Raw genomic sequence first — 14,324 nt, forward strand, 5'->3', positions numbered from 1 at the left:
TTTCTCATTAGCATCAGTCCATATCAGCATTCAGGTCAACTTTACATCTCCTGCAAAGATAGCTTTCCTATAATTTGGATTTTTAAATCTGTGCTTTGGAACTCAATGCCTTGCATCTAAAACTTTCATAGGGAATGATTTGGATAGAAATGATATGTCTTCACAGTCTCTCAGCCTGCCATACATTGTGCCCAGCATTTCAAGTTGAACAATCAAACTGCAGCTGAGTCTTCCTGTGGTTGTCTTACCATGACATCTTTGTTTCTGTTGATTTTTTCTGCAGTGTGGCTTCTTTGACAGAGCTAGACCTCCTCAAGATGACATGGCTGACAGGCAACAGCTGACAAATAACAAGACTACTGATGCATAAAGGAAGAGAGTGACAGTTCAAGTCAGAATCCTGCCTGAGAGACTAGAAACACGACAAGGATTAAATGAAAGATTCCTTCCAACCAGTCTTCCTTCGTACCTGCAAGTGACATGGTGTCAGTCTGATCTATGCAATGTTCTGAGAACATGCCACATGATGGCCATCCTTGCCAAAGAAAGCAACTTATCACTGCCTTATGAACATATTTTCCACTGAACAGAATGTTTATCCCATATTCCAGTCAGTCTACGTTTCAGCAGATGCTTCTGAGCACGTGTGGTATACTGAGATGCTTCCAGAACAAGCCCAAATCTCTCAAGGAGAGAATGCTTTCATTGCTGTATCATCTACAAGATGAAGCAGGACAAACCTTCTGAATGCTACTGTATCATACAGAGTGTCTTTGAAACCTCCCTAAGAACTTCTATGAAATTATGGCTCAGGGAGACAGGCAATATATCAGTACTGTGAAAGTACTTCTAAAACACAAAGGTAATCTATAAATACCTTTATAGATGGGGCACAGTTATTTATTTTTCCACCTTTTTGTAATAAGTATCTGATATAATCATCAACATAGATTTTGAGAGAAGGAAAAAATAATAGAAATCATGTACTTACTTTGCATGTAAATAGAAGAGTAAACACATTGTACACCAGAACACAACCTCCTTGGCTATGAGGTGTTTTGCAAAGCAGAAGATTTATGGAACACTTTACAAGATGAGACATGTGATAAGCAAGTATCACACCCAGATAAATAAATCCATGCACAGTATAAAGCAGGGATGAGTTACCCTGTCCTTGCTTTGCTGATGGCTGCAGCTGTACACTGACACAGGACACAGACATTTCTGAAACACTGCTTTAAATTATCACAGCCACACTGGTAATATTGAAAAGGCTTGGGGGGGGGTTGGGGCTGGGGCAAAATTTCTTGGCCTTTGCCCTGTAACTTTGTTGAAATCCCCTCTTAAAATAGAACAGCTACTGCCATAATTTTTCACCTAAAGAAATCTTTGCCTTTTTCATTTTTCAATCTACAAGCTGGCAGCATCTTAAAAGTAATGCTTTTGGCAAAGTTTAGGGTTTGATAAAATTGTTTTTAAAGTCTCACAGGAAAGGGTGACAGGATTTGTATTTGTGCAGAAAAATATGATGCCAGCCAGCCAAGCATGAACAAAAAGAAAGAAGGAGATTTTGAGGTAAAGAGTAAAAACACACACCTAGTATTTTTTTTTCTGGGATTAGGATTCCAAAGAAGGGATGTTTCATTCTTTCCCTTCCATCAGCAAATGGTCTATCTCAGCAGGGGCTCTAAGCCCTGGTCTGTGCAAATTTTTATGTGCAAGCTTGAGTCTTTCAGTGCTGCCTGTGAGTGTGAAATTAGCAATATTGTGTAAACTTCACAAAGGATTGTCCATTTTATGAAATATACACACCACTTGCCTTCTCCTTTTCTTTCCAATCCATCTCAGCTTCTCAACTGGTAAAGGGCCTCATCCATTCTGCCACTTTTTGGCTCTTTTTAAACAACTGGCCTTCTGCTTCCTAACATTTCAAGATGGTTTGTAACATTTTCACTTCTGACAGTCCCACACGAGATTTTACAGTTTTATCATTTCCTGTATGCAGACTAACCTGGGAAATCCAAGCAGGAGCTGTGTTACATCTTCATATCTAAGGCAAATTTGCAAGACCTTTATGGAGTCTTTAGCTTATCAGATGCAGTGTGCCCACAAGACTTACAGAGAAAAGGAGACATGTGCCTCTGAACACAGGTGAAGCACTTGTGTGCTTCACACAAGCAAGCACCTCTGTTTTCTAGGGATGGGTGGGGAGGCCTGACAACTTCCCAGTCCCCCAGAAAACCATGAACAGGCTCCTTTCCCCTGATGGTTTTGAGCTGATCCCGTGTAGATTAGAGACATCAGCTGATAAATTCCATCACAAAGCAAGCCTGTCCCATATTTGCACACCTCTGTATCCCATACATTCCAGGCAAAATCATCCTTCCATGAAGAAAAAAAGTGAGCTTCCAGCTTTTGTAAATATTTAATTGTTGTGTGTAGCAGCTTCAGAATAATATCAGCAGCTCATTGTAATCATGTCATCTGCACAAGTCTGATGAAATAGCACCATAAGGAGATACTGAACATAGGACTTCTGTATGTGCAATACTTATATTACTTATATACCTGAAGCATGTTTACACTGGCATTTGTGGGTTTTTTTTAAACTTTTGAATATACTGATAACGATTACAATAAAGGAAAAAAGAAATGGGGAAAAAAAGTAAAACAAACACCATGCTGTTCAGTATTTCTTGCAATGTGTTTTCAATCCTACATTGCTCTGAGGATGGGACTAGGTGACCTAATAAGTTCTTTGCAGTTGTAACTTCTACAGTTCACTTTTGAGAAATTACTCTCTATTTTAATGATGGGCAAAACATGTTCAGATACTAAATTTAAACAAAAAAAGAACTTCAGTGACTGTTGGGCCTGGCTGGAATCCATTGGCTGCAGCTGTGTAATGTCACTGGAAACCAAATTAGAGGCACATGATCTGACAAACAGTTACTTTGAGCAATACTTTGTTTTATATTTCTACATCCTTGTAGATTAAACTTCCCCCCTGGAAATGTCTGGAGTTGTGTGTTGTCAAGGACTGTAGTCTATTCCCAGCATTTGTGGATAGTTTTGGCTGCAAATTGCAAACAGCTTTGTGAAGATTTCTGGGTTTCAGTGCTTGCCAAGAGTGTTTATTCCCTGGGGAGATTGCATCCTGGATGTGGACACTTAGCAGGCAGTTGACATAATCTTTCCCCCCAGTATATTAGTACTGTGCTACACGATAACCTCTGCCACATCCCTGCATGACTGACCTTTTGTTGCAGTGATGTCAGCTTTGTAATGAGTTACTAAATGCAGCTTTCTCTAAAAGTAATTCAGCCTTATTCTTCCCAATGTTTGTGGTGAGCTGCTAATTTCAGAGAACATGGGAGGAGTCCAGAGAGAAGGAAAAACAGAAGATTCCTTAAAAAATTAGTCTATTAAAACTCTCTATTGCTATGACCACCACAGCAGTCTAGTAAACAGAGAGACATTCATCTTTTATTTCACATGCTTCTCGTTGAATTTGAGAAAGGCTGTCCAGTTATTTTATCCATGCAGCAGACTGGATCATATTTTCTGTTTCATGAAAATTTCAGAATTTGCATACCAGGGATCAGTATATTTTAATATGTTTTCCCTTAATGAATTAATCTTTAAAGATATTTAGCAAATACAATTTTAATTTTACGACAGGTTAATTTTTTTCTTGCCACCATTCTGTAACTCATTTTGAGTTTTTCTGTTTCTCCCAGCTTTTACAGGTCTTCCACATTAACAGCTCTTGAAAACAACACTGATTTTTCTCTGTGTTTTAGCTGTGAACTTTCCCTCCATTAGCATGAAGGATCTTCTGGTAGGCATAGCTTTCATTAACTAAAAAGCCTTTTGGGAACCAACAAAACACCTAGAAACACACAGGGAAAAGAAAGCTCCAGCCAGCCATGACCTATGGTACTCCATTGCAGCAAGCCTTTTTTTAATGAAATACCATCTGACACACTGCCTTTAGGAATTGTTTATGAGTGAGTGTTTTATTTATGATTGTTGGCAAAGATCCATATTAAAATGTAGCGTAATGGCAGTGCCTCTTAACAATAAAAAGTCTTGAATTCAACTCGTGCAGGCACCATGATGTGACACAGCAGGAATGCTTTTAATATTGAAGGACTGTTCTTGTTTTGCCTGTGTGTTGTATTGGAGAGGCACTTATCTATTCAAGATGCTACCCTACTGTACAGAGTGACTTTTAGAAAAGAATGGAAGTAATTGTTCAACTTGCTTTTCACATGGTTTTGTTTGTTTCCAGCATGTTATTCTACTTCACCAACGCACTACATTTCATTTGGTTGTATATTGTTCTTTGTTTCAGCGAGGGTTTGTAAAGCAGATTTCAGGAACTCTTTCCAAAACTGGACTGTACCAGACAGTATTGCTTTTCCAGAAGCCGCTCAGGATAACAGGGGCAGAGCAGAATTCAGGATGCTGTGTGAAATGGTCAGTGCATTACCGGGGCTAGCTTACTTTTCAGGAGTTTTCCCAAGTTAATATTCAGAATTGTATTAACAAAACCTTAGATTCTCCATTTCTCCTGTCAAGGAGGGCCAGGGTGTGCCCTGTTTGTCATTGCTGTAAAAGCCAAACACCAAGCAAATCTCACAGCAAAGTTGGGGAGAGAGGGGCATGTTTTAAACTTGCACAAGACAAATGTATAGCAGCCAAACCAAGTATATGGCAAGAGCACAAACACCATCTCTCTTGTGATGTTCTCCTGGTCATGAAGATTAACATTTTCCCTTCTAAAGCACTCTGCCCATTTATCACAGACCTGCAGCACCAGAAAATAATCTCTGAAGCTGTAAAAGTTTTCAAAAAATTTTCCACAGATTTCATTTTCTTTGTAGAAATTTTAAATTATGAATTTATATGATAGTTCTTGGCTCTTCAGATAGCCTTACTGATTTTTTTGTTGTTGTTCTTTAATATTTTAATAGCATTTTAGAAAAGATAGGTCACCATAGTAAGACCTGATAAAGAAAATAGATTTAAACTAACAGTAAAGTCTCACAGGAGACCCAGGTTTGTATCTGGGTTAAATTTTTTCCATTTTAGGCTTGGAAGAGGCATCAGGAGATAGTTCGGGTAGAGAGTGTTCTGGCTTTGTTGTAACAAATACTCCCATGCCAACTGATGTGAAAACCTATTTTGCCTCTGTGCCCTGTATATGAGAACAGGCACAGCATGGGTAACTGGCACCATTAAACTAGGGGTAGGAGACATTCACAGTTTGACTCAGGACACCAAGAAGAAACTTTCTTGTGGAGAAGGACGAAGACTAAATTTTCTCATGGCCTAAAAATTAGGAAAGATTTGTTTTTCTTGAGGAGAACAGAATCCCTTGGAAGCCCTGCCCTTCAAACACCATGGGTACAAGAATAAACACAAGGTAGCTGCACACAAGGGACTTTCTATCAAGCAGTTAAGGAAGCTGCAGGATATTACATTAAACAACTTAGAGAGGAGGAGGAGGCTCTAGAGGAGAAATCAAACCTCTAAACACATAGATGTTATCACAGATTAGAAGCAACAAAAAAGGATGATTAGCAAAATGGATGGATTGGAAATAAGGTTCAGCTGCAGGAGATGAGAAGTTGTAACCCCAGAATATAATGAGATTAATAATCTACTACAGTGATTTGATTTTTTTCCCACAATGGCCAACTGATTCATTGCTCATGCAAAGTTTGAGGAAGACTATTTCCCTTGTAAATAGATAATTAAAGGAAAAATATCTGCAGCTGTGAAAGGCTTCTTGCATTAACTGTGAATCTCTCCCATTCCTAAATGAAGGGCTGTATTCATTGACTTTGAGAGAAGGAAGGAGGTGATAAAGACATGACACTTGAAGTTTTTCCAGCTTTTGGCTTCACTGCTGTTTCAGAGTGACTTCCATATTTGCTGAGGCACTGTGACATATTTCACTGTAGTGGTACAGACTCTGCTACCCAAAGGTAATAGAAAGGCTTTTCTTTCAAACCAGTCAAAACTAAATCTTCTATGGAAATTTTCTATGCCTGGCTTACCTAGGAAACCTAAGGAGTAAAGTGGTGATTAAGTGGGATGGTTTTATTTATCAAGTGTTGCTGCATGCACTAAGAAGCTTCTCTATACATGTAAAAAGCTTTGGTCTTTAACTCCAGTTTCAAGTAGTTAAACTGAAGCAATTCTTTGCAAACAGATGAAGGAGGCACAACTAAGTCAGCAATAGAATTGAAAAATTAATTGATGTATTGAATATGACGCCTATTTAATTTTGGCTGTAATGAATGCTTGATATTTTCAAGGTTTACTAGTTCTTTAAGTCTACATTTAATATATTATTGTTCTAATTAAGTACTTAGACATTATTAAGAGTGATATTTGTGTTTAGTGTAAGATACTCACTAACAGATCAGACAAACAAAGCAGTTACTCTCCCAAGAGGAGAAAATGCTAATACCAGAACAGTTTTCAGTCCTTTTGACATATTTGCTTTGCCTCAAAGATTTCTGAAGCATGTTGCTCTGCTCTATTGAGTGCTGCTTCATTAATATTATTTGCTTCATTGGCCCCTCCATCAACTGGTTTGGACAGTAGAGAATCAATGCCATCTCCTCTGCATCTGCTTCTTGTTTAAAATGCTGAGGATATCTCCTGTCTCATGAACACGTCTGCAGCTTTTCAGTAATTCCCATGTGATTGATGAGAATATATTCTACTTGATTTTTGGGGAAAGGAGTGTTCAGTCTCCACCCCACTTTTCTAATGTCCATATATACACAAAAAGTCAGTCCTGCACTATCTATTGCAGATTATTTCACTAAGCAACCAGCCAAGTCTTTGTTCTGTAATTTAGCAGAACAAAGAAACCCTGAACTTGGCCCCCCAGCCTTTTTAAGCAAACATCTGTGTGAAACCATTGACTCACTGCAATGTCTTGAAGAGGAAATCTCGTAAAACATATTGTGGACTCCTCACTGTCATCACTACAGTTGTTATGTTGTGTCAAGTGTATACTGATCTTATGTAGATCATTGTTAGGGGATTTTATTATCTCAAAAATGCTTTCTCTGGAGAGTGGGAATGAAGTGCAAGAAAAAATGTGGATTGTCTTTTGCAAACACACTCAGTTCACACTTGTGAACTTTTAACTACCAGCCCCTCAGTGGGACCTCCTGAGCAGATCTGCAGGAGAAGGGGAAGTGGCAGCATAGGGTGTGAGCACCACCAGGGACAAGCAGTGCCTGGAAAGATGTGGATTGTCTCCAGCACACAGCATTGTCCAGACCTGGCATGGAGAGGTGCTTCTGCAGCTGCCATAGGACTGAGAGGCTCTGTGCTTGGTGCCCTTTTTCCTGAAGCACTCTCTTCCTTTGTCTGTGCCCCTTTGCTCCCTCCCCTCACTCCCTCCTGCAGCTGGTGCCTTGTCTACCCCCAGCCCCCTCACAGCTCCTCCTTGTGCTTCCAGCCTTAATTCCCCTCAGCCTCCCCACAGCATGGTGGCAGCAGCTCCCCAGCTCTATCTCCTCTCTTGGGACTTCACCAGCTGCTTCCCAGCCTGTCATGTGATGGGGCCCTGGACCTGAAGGCAGGTCTCACCCCATGGCTACCCCCTACCTTCTTCTGAGGGAGGCTTGGGCAGAGCTCGGTGTAGCCAGAGCGGATACAGCAACCATGTACTTCTCACACGGCTGCTAAATGGGATGGCACCCCCAAAGCATTCACACCCTGCTGTTTCACACAAAGGGAGGCACATATGCCTCCCCAAAGATAAAGCATCTCTCTGGTCTGCTCATATTGCTCCATCTCTTCCCCAGTTTTGTTTCTGGACTGATCCCCCATGCCCAGAACACTGTCCTTGCCCATTCCTTGCAGACCACCTCTCAAAACAACCTTTTATTAGTTGAGCTCTCCCTGTTCCTCTTGGCTGCTAAGGCAGGCCCAATCCCCAGAGCAGCCCATGTAATATGTACCCTGGATCTTTATAATATCTCCCTCATTACCACCCCAGGCCCTTCAGTTTGTTCCCAGTATGCATTGGAGACATGGGAGGGAAGGGATGGCCTTGTGCTTGGCTGCTGGACTGAGCTTGGGCACAAACTTCATGTAATTTTGGGAAAGCACTTCATCCCTTGCTTCGTCATCTGCAGCAGGGCCACCAAATACAGTGCTGGATATGTGTTGAAAATAATAAACTCCTCAGGTGGAAACCAGGGCTCTCCAATTTCTCTAAGGCTGAAGCAAGGTTTAAAAGCCATATCAGTGCTGAGTAACATCACCCTCCATGGACCAGCTGCTGCAAGTTCAAGTGCCTGTATTGAAGAAGCATGTGACTGCTCCCTTTCTTCCTCCACAGACCCATAAAACCATGTAGCTGCTTATGCTTGCATTATTTGCCACATCATTTATAAGTGATAAAATAAAGTAAAACCAAGCTGATGAAAAAAGTAGTAATGGATACTGTGATTTGAACTATTTATTCATCTGAGGCTTGCAGAAAAAAAAAAGTCTACTTATTCCATTCTCATCAGTCCAATATATATGAAGCTATTGAACTGTCATATAAATAATAGTTTTCCAAGCTGCTGTGTAGAACCATTTAGGTGGGAAGAACTAGTACTATTAAGTACTTATCTTTTCAGCTTTGGATCCATGAACACTAAAAGGATCAAGCTTGTATTTCTTTTGAACATAGAATTATATAGGAATTACATGTCAAATCTAGAGCTTCTCTAGAATTACTCTGGAGATTTTCTGCAATGAGATGGAAATGTAGTGTCTTGTCTTTGCTCTACTGCACACCAGGTTATTGCATTTTTTGTTTCTGTAACCGAAGAGATGCATAGCCCTGAATGGGAATACAGATACACAAGCAACCATGAATCAGATCATTGAAGAGGATTTAAAGGAATTGAAAAATGTGTGTCTCTGAGCAACAGCCAAGCTGGTGTGTTGACTCAAATAAGGAGTGTCTACAGATGAAGTGACTGGGACGTTGAATCCCTGGGTACCCTCCAAAAAATCAAAGCTGCCTGAGCAGTCAGAAACATTAGAACACTTGACAGTCTTGGCCTCAGCAGGGATTTTTGTCAAACAGAACAGGATCATATCAGTATATCAGCATCCAAAACTGCCATAAAACTACCATGAGTGGAAGAGGCTGGCAGTGGAGCCTGTGTGTTAACAATGCAGTTTTTTGTTTTGGCCAGCTTGTGTCACAGACGTAAAAATGGCATGTCAAGCTTTTGTAAAAACTGTCTCTTCTTCTCCATGTACTCCAATGATGTCTACAGCTTAAAAAGCTGAATAGAGTCAATCTCTTACTATGCCCTCTGAGTCCTGTATTTTTTGCCACTCTACATGGCAGGCACTAGCTGACAAATACCTCAAATGCTGGTGCTCTAAGGAGGAATGAAGCATTTTTCCACATGATCTACTGTCTCAACTATTTTGTTCAAAGTATGGTGCTTGCACCATGACCTGTGGGGGAAGTGCAGGATTTGGGCATTCCTTTACTATGTGCTAGGCACAGAGTAAATTTGTGGCAGAGAAGGCTTGCACTTTTAATATAAAATAGGGAGCAGCAGATGGATGTAATAAAAGAGAACCATACCGAAACAATGACACGATTATGAACAGCATAATAAGCAATGGACATAGCATGCCAGGGCCAGAAGCAGACTTCCTATTCTGGATTCCTAAATTGGGCATCGTAATACCTAAATAGAACTCATCTGGCCCATCAAGGCAACCCAGGGCATCTCTCCTAGTTACTCCAATGCCTTATACAGCCAGTGGAAATGACAGCTGTGGGTTTACTCTCCTGCAACTCCCTTGAGCCCATCTGGTAACATTCAAGCCTGCTGCCAAGGAGGAAACAGCAGGCATCAACTGGGCTATTTTCTCTGCCTTGCTGGGGGCTGCGGAACTGGGTGACACTGGGATGTACCATCCCAAGGCCACTTTTCAGAAGAGCACTGGTGTGCAAGGGAGGGGAGACAGGCAGAGGTTGTGCCTAGGAGCTCATCTCAGCCCTGCATTACATGCTCTGCTCTGGCTGTGCTGTGGTTCACAGCAGGCCACGATGCAGAGGGACTACAGAGAGAATAGAAGGGTCTGCCTGCAGTCAACTGAGTAAAGCAATCTCCTGGGACTGAAAAGTTGTGGTCTGTGTTCATAGGAGTTGCGTATTCTATATTACAAAATGCTCAGAGCATGGGTGTTTAGAACCCCAAGAACATATCTTCTCTGAGTGCCAGTGCTTGCTGTCCTGTGGTTCCCAGGTGTCCAACGTCCTTTTCTACACCTGTGGCACTCATGCTGTGGGAAAGTTGATGCATATGTCTCTCTCCCCAGATATGTCCATCACCAGTTATGGTCCTCTCCTGAGTAGTAAATTGTTGTTCACATCCTGACAGGTTGAATTAATTCTAGCATTCACTTGCTTTGCTTTTTTTGGCTGAGTGCAGTGGCCAAGAAGCTGTTCTACATGTAGTGTCCCTTTCTCCTCTGATCCTTTCTTGAGCCTGTCAGTGTGTGGCCGTCTAAGCAGGCTCAGTGGCTTGGGCCTCCCAGAGACTTTGAGTTATTCTGCACCAGTTGCAAAAACTCTGGCAATGAAGTGCTCCTGCTGATATGCTTCTGAGGTTGTGCAATAGCCCGTGAGCATCTACAGCCAGCAGCAGTAGAAGCAGCAGTGTTAAGGCTGGATACCTCTGTGAGCTGGCTGCCCCAAATAGTATGGGGTCCAAATTACTCTGTTGAACTAAGGCTCCTAAATTTCTCTTAAATCAGTCCTAGGTTTCCTAACAATCAGTCCAAATGTAATCCCTTGCCAATAAATTAACTTGAAGAAGCCTGGAATTCCAGCAATGTTGTTTGAGATCCCCAATGAATGTCTTGGAAAGTTTACAGCCTTGCCATGTTCTGCTAATCATTTAAACATTTAACTTGCAAAATGCTCAAAGCTTCACCATTTTCATGTTCAATGTCCTGAATATCCTGGGAAAAAACTTTCTAACTTGAGCATTCAAAACAAGCCTACATTGATTTAGGTGCCTACATTTTTATGTAGGCACCTAAATAAATGCTTTGCTCTGCCATGCTTTGAACTCTGACCTCTGAAAATCAGCCACTCTAGATACCTACATATGGCTTTAGGGACCTAAGCCTTGGCAGTCAAATTAATGTTTGTGATACTCTCACATGTTTTCAATAAGAATCTAAACATAAACCAGACCAAAAAATATAGAAGTGGGGGGGAAGGAAAGAAAAACAAGGCTCTGTAGGATATCTATGTGTTGACATAAAATATGGAATAATCCTGGCCTACTGCATCTGTGTGTGCAGAGTTTTCTTTCAAATGTGAATTATTGAATCAGTAGTTCAGCCTGTCCTTGGAAAAGAGCTACTGTATCTCACACATACCAAGACAGCAGGCTCCACACTGAGCTGTTTTGAAGTGGCATTCAGGTGCCCACCATGCCTCAGCAGAAGGTCTTCATTTGCTCCCTGGTAACTTCCTGGGCCTTCTCAAAAATGAATTTTGGTGTCACTGATGAGTAAAGGTTTTTGTGGTTTCTGTTCTTATGCTATTGCCATAGCTTACCTCTGCCCTAAGGCTGCAGCTCTGGGCATCAGGCCCATTCTGCAAACTGACAGCCTCAGGAGGGCTTCTGGGGGAAGAAAAAGTTAATGGTATGAGGCCACATTTGGCAGTATCTAGAAGATGCCCAGGGTTGCTGGCATCAGAAATTACTTGATCTGGTTTTAAATTTACAATATGTCAATGGGGTTTGTTTTTAAAGGTACAAATATGACCATCCAACCTGCAACCTCAGGAAAAGCTAAATATGTGCTTCAAGGTCCCTTGACAAGCTGTGCTTTATATTTTTTCAGGAAAAATAAACCCACATTTTTCCATTCAGTAATGTGGCCAGACAGAACAACAATGCAGCAGTAGAGTCAATACAATGACTATTTTGAGACTGCTATTAGGATTTCTCTATCCAGTAGACTGAAGTCCAAAACAACCCCAAATTTCTCCTGGGGTCTACACTTTATTCTTGCAACTCCTCTCTCTGCTCAGCCGGTTCTCTGGAGAGCAGCGCAGCTGTGAACAGGATTGGGCATCCACAGCTCCTCTGGGAGGAGAGCAGAGTTTGGGGTTTTCTGGTAAAAGGTAGCACAGCTCAATCAGCACTTCAGCTTTTACCACAGTGCTGTTACTCACCAAAAGGTCAAAATAGCACACAGGATTGTGTTCCCTTTACCCCTGCCCTTAAGTCATAGTGTGAGACAGAGTTCCCCGGTGGGAGAACTAAAGGTGTTTTACTCTTTTATCGTGCCTGGACATAGGTTTAGCTGCAGGAACCCTCCAGCCTTGAAAACTAGAAAGTATTCTTCATACAAAAACTGGAAAGGTACATGTCTATGCCCAAAACTTAAACTGAAATCCAGAATTATCACCATACCCTTACCAGGAGAACACTTGAAAAACATGAAAATCGAGTGCTTTCACTGTGTACCTCCTTCCTGCTCTAGAGAACATTTACAGAGAAGCGTAAGAGCTATAGGTCTGCCATAGCCTTGTACCTACATGTTTGCTATGGTAGAACCCTCCCAGGCGGGACGGGTACAGAACCTCCAGATTTCAGTCTGGCCCAAATTTTGTAGCAGGAGCTATAGAGGCCAGAATTCCTTGGTCAAGCCATAAATTTAGGCAAAGATTTCCCTTCCTGTGTTTGCACCAGCACACACATACTCCTCTCCCATGCAATGTTAGGCAAGAAGATGGGTTTCACCTAGACAGAAGCATCTGATGGGGTTTAGCTCTTCCATGGCTTTGTGTCTGTGACTCAGCTCAACTGTCTGGCTGTTGCCAAATGTTGTATAAAGCCCTCCTCATTCTTTACATTCAGTACTTCTCAGTTTGGTTTACACCCACCAAAAATCCTTTCCATGTTTTTCTTCCTTACAAGGAAAATAAACTTGTAAAGAGGGAGAAGTGAAGGGTTACATCTGGAGAGAGTTATGGCTGTGGCTCAAAGGAACAACTGGAATGTCTGTAATGCGGAAGTTTCTTCCACAAAGCCATTTCTTTCCTCTACTTGAGAAGAACAGATACAGGCTGCTGCTGCTCACACAGCACAGCCCCAGTGCACATTCCAGTGAGGAACACCAACAGCATCCCTGATGAGAGCAGGGTAGATGATTTACATTGGTGCTGCCCACTCAGCCTCACACATACTGTCAGGAGCAACTCAGCATCAGAAACTCTGCCTGTCCTGAAACTAATTACGAAAACCACAGCTTTTGTAAATAGTAGCAACCAGTTTTATAACTGGCCAATTCTGATACTTTTTGGTATGGACTTCCAACAAGCCAAGTGCTTGTAGTCACTGCTGAAGTCACGTGGCATTGGGGATGTTTGGAGAGGAAAAGACTCTTTGTGTAGGTGGTGACTCTGAGATCAGCAGCACTGAATCCACCACAGCCTCACAGCTTCATTCACCTGTGACAGATACTATATTAGAGGGTGACATCTTCCACCTTCAGGCTCAACTGTGAATTTTGCGGAGCATGTGGAATGAAGAGAGAGGAATGGAAAAGACTTTTCTTTGGTGTAAATTAGTGATGGGGAAATACCCATGCAGAGACTCCAACTGACTTCTCTTGCATGTCCAGAATTTCCCTCAGACTACAGTTCTCAAAGGCTGGGGTTGACATTTTTTTGTTCCATGCAGGTGAGTGGTTCAAAACCACTCCCTGTTCAAGAAAATGCAAAGGTTTGTCATTAAACTTTTTAAACAAGAACTTAATTTCAGATTCTAAAATTCAAGTTATATCTGTATCGGATTCTTTAAAGTATGTTCAACTTAACTGCTTAAAAATAACCCCATTTCTGAAAAGAAGGGTCAATGTTGGAAATATTTATTTATTTAAGCAAAACTTACAAATTTATTTTAAATTAATGTGTTATCTGTAAAACTATTATCTCCTAAATTTTTACAAGTTTTATAAGTTTGTTTGTTCATAAACAAATTAATTTTGGAATAACGGCATTCAGAGAAGAGAAAAAAAACAAACTATGAGATAATAACATCTAAAGTGATAGGGGGTTTTCCATTTGTGAGGCATAGAGTATTTGCAGTGAACAATTTCGTGCATACTGTTCTTGTTTTGCTTTTCTCATAAGCATGCCAGACTAAGGACAAGGTTCTGTGAGAAATACTGAATTCAACTTGTTTTAAAAAATGCCATTCAGTGGAAAACAAAAGCCAGCCTTCCCCATTGGGGAT

The 14,324-nt window shown here is 41.2% G+C and overlaps 1 protein-coding gene across 1 annotated transcript in view; it reads left to right on the plus strand.

Annotated features, from left to right (window-relative positions):
* Window positions 1-1,157, plus strand: part of ITGA8 (integrin subunit alpha 8) — a 110,353-nt gene extending 109,196 nt beyond the window's left edge. Inside the window, exon 30 of the mRNA XM_018909752.3 lies at window positions 284-1,157. Coding sequence (XP_018765297.2) covers window positions 284-370 — 87 coding nt within the window. The 3' untranslated portion in view covers window positions 371-1,157. The remainder of the gene's footprint in view (window positions 1-283) is intronic.
* Window positions 1,158-14,324: the final 13,167 nt, after the last annotated feature.

Source organism: Serinus canaria, chromosome 2 (genome assembly GCF_022539315.1).
Source record: "Serinus canaria isolate serCan28SL12 chromosome 2, serCan2020, whole genome shotgun sequence".
In the NCBI taxonomy this organism is placed as follows: Eukaryota; Metazoa; Chordata; class Aves; order Passeriformes; family Fringillidae; genus Serinus; species Serinus canaria.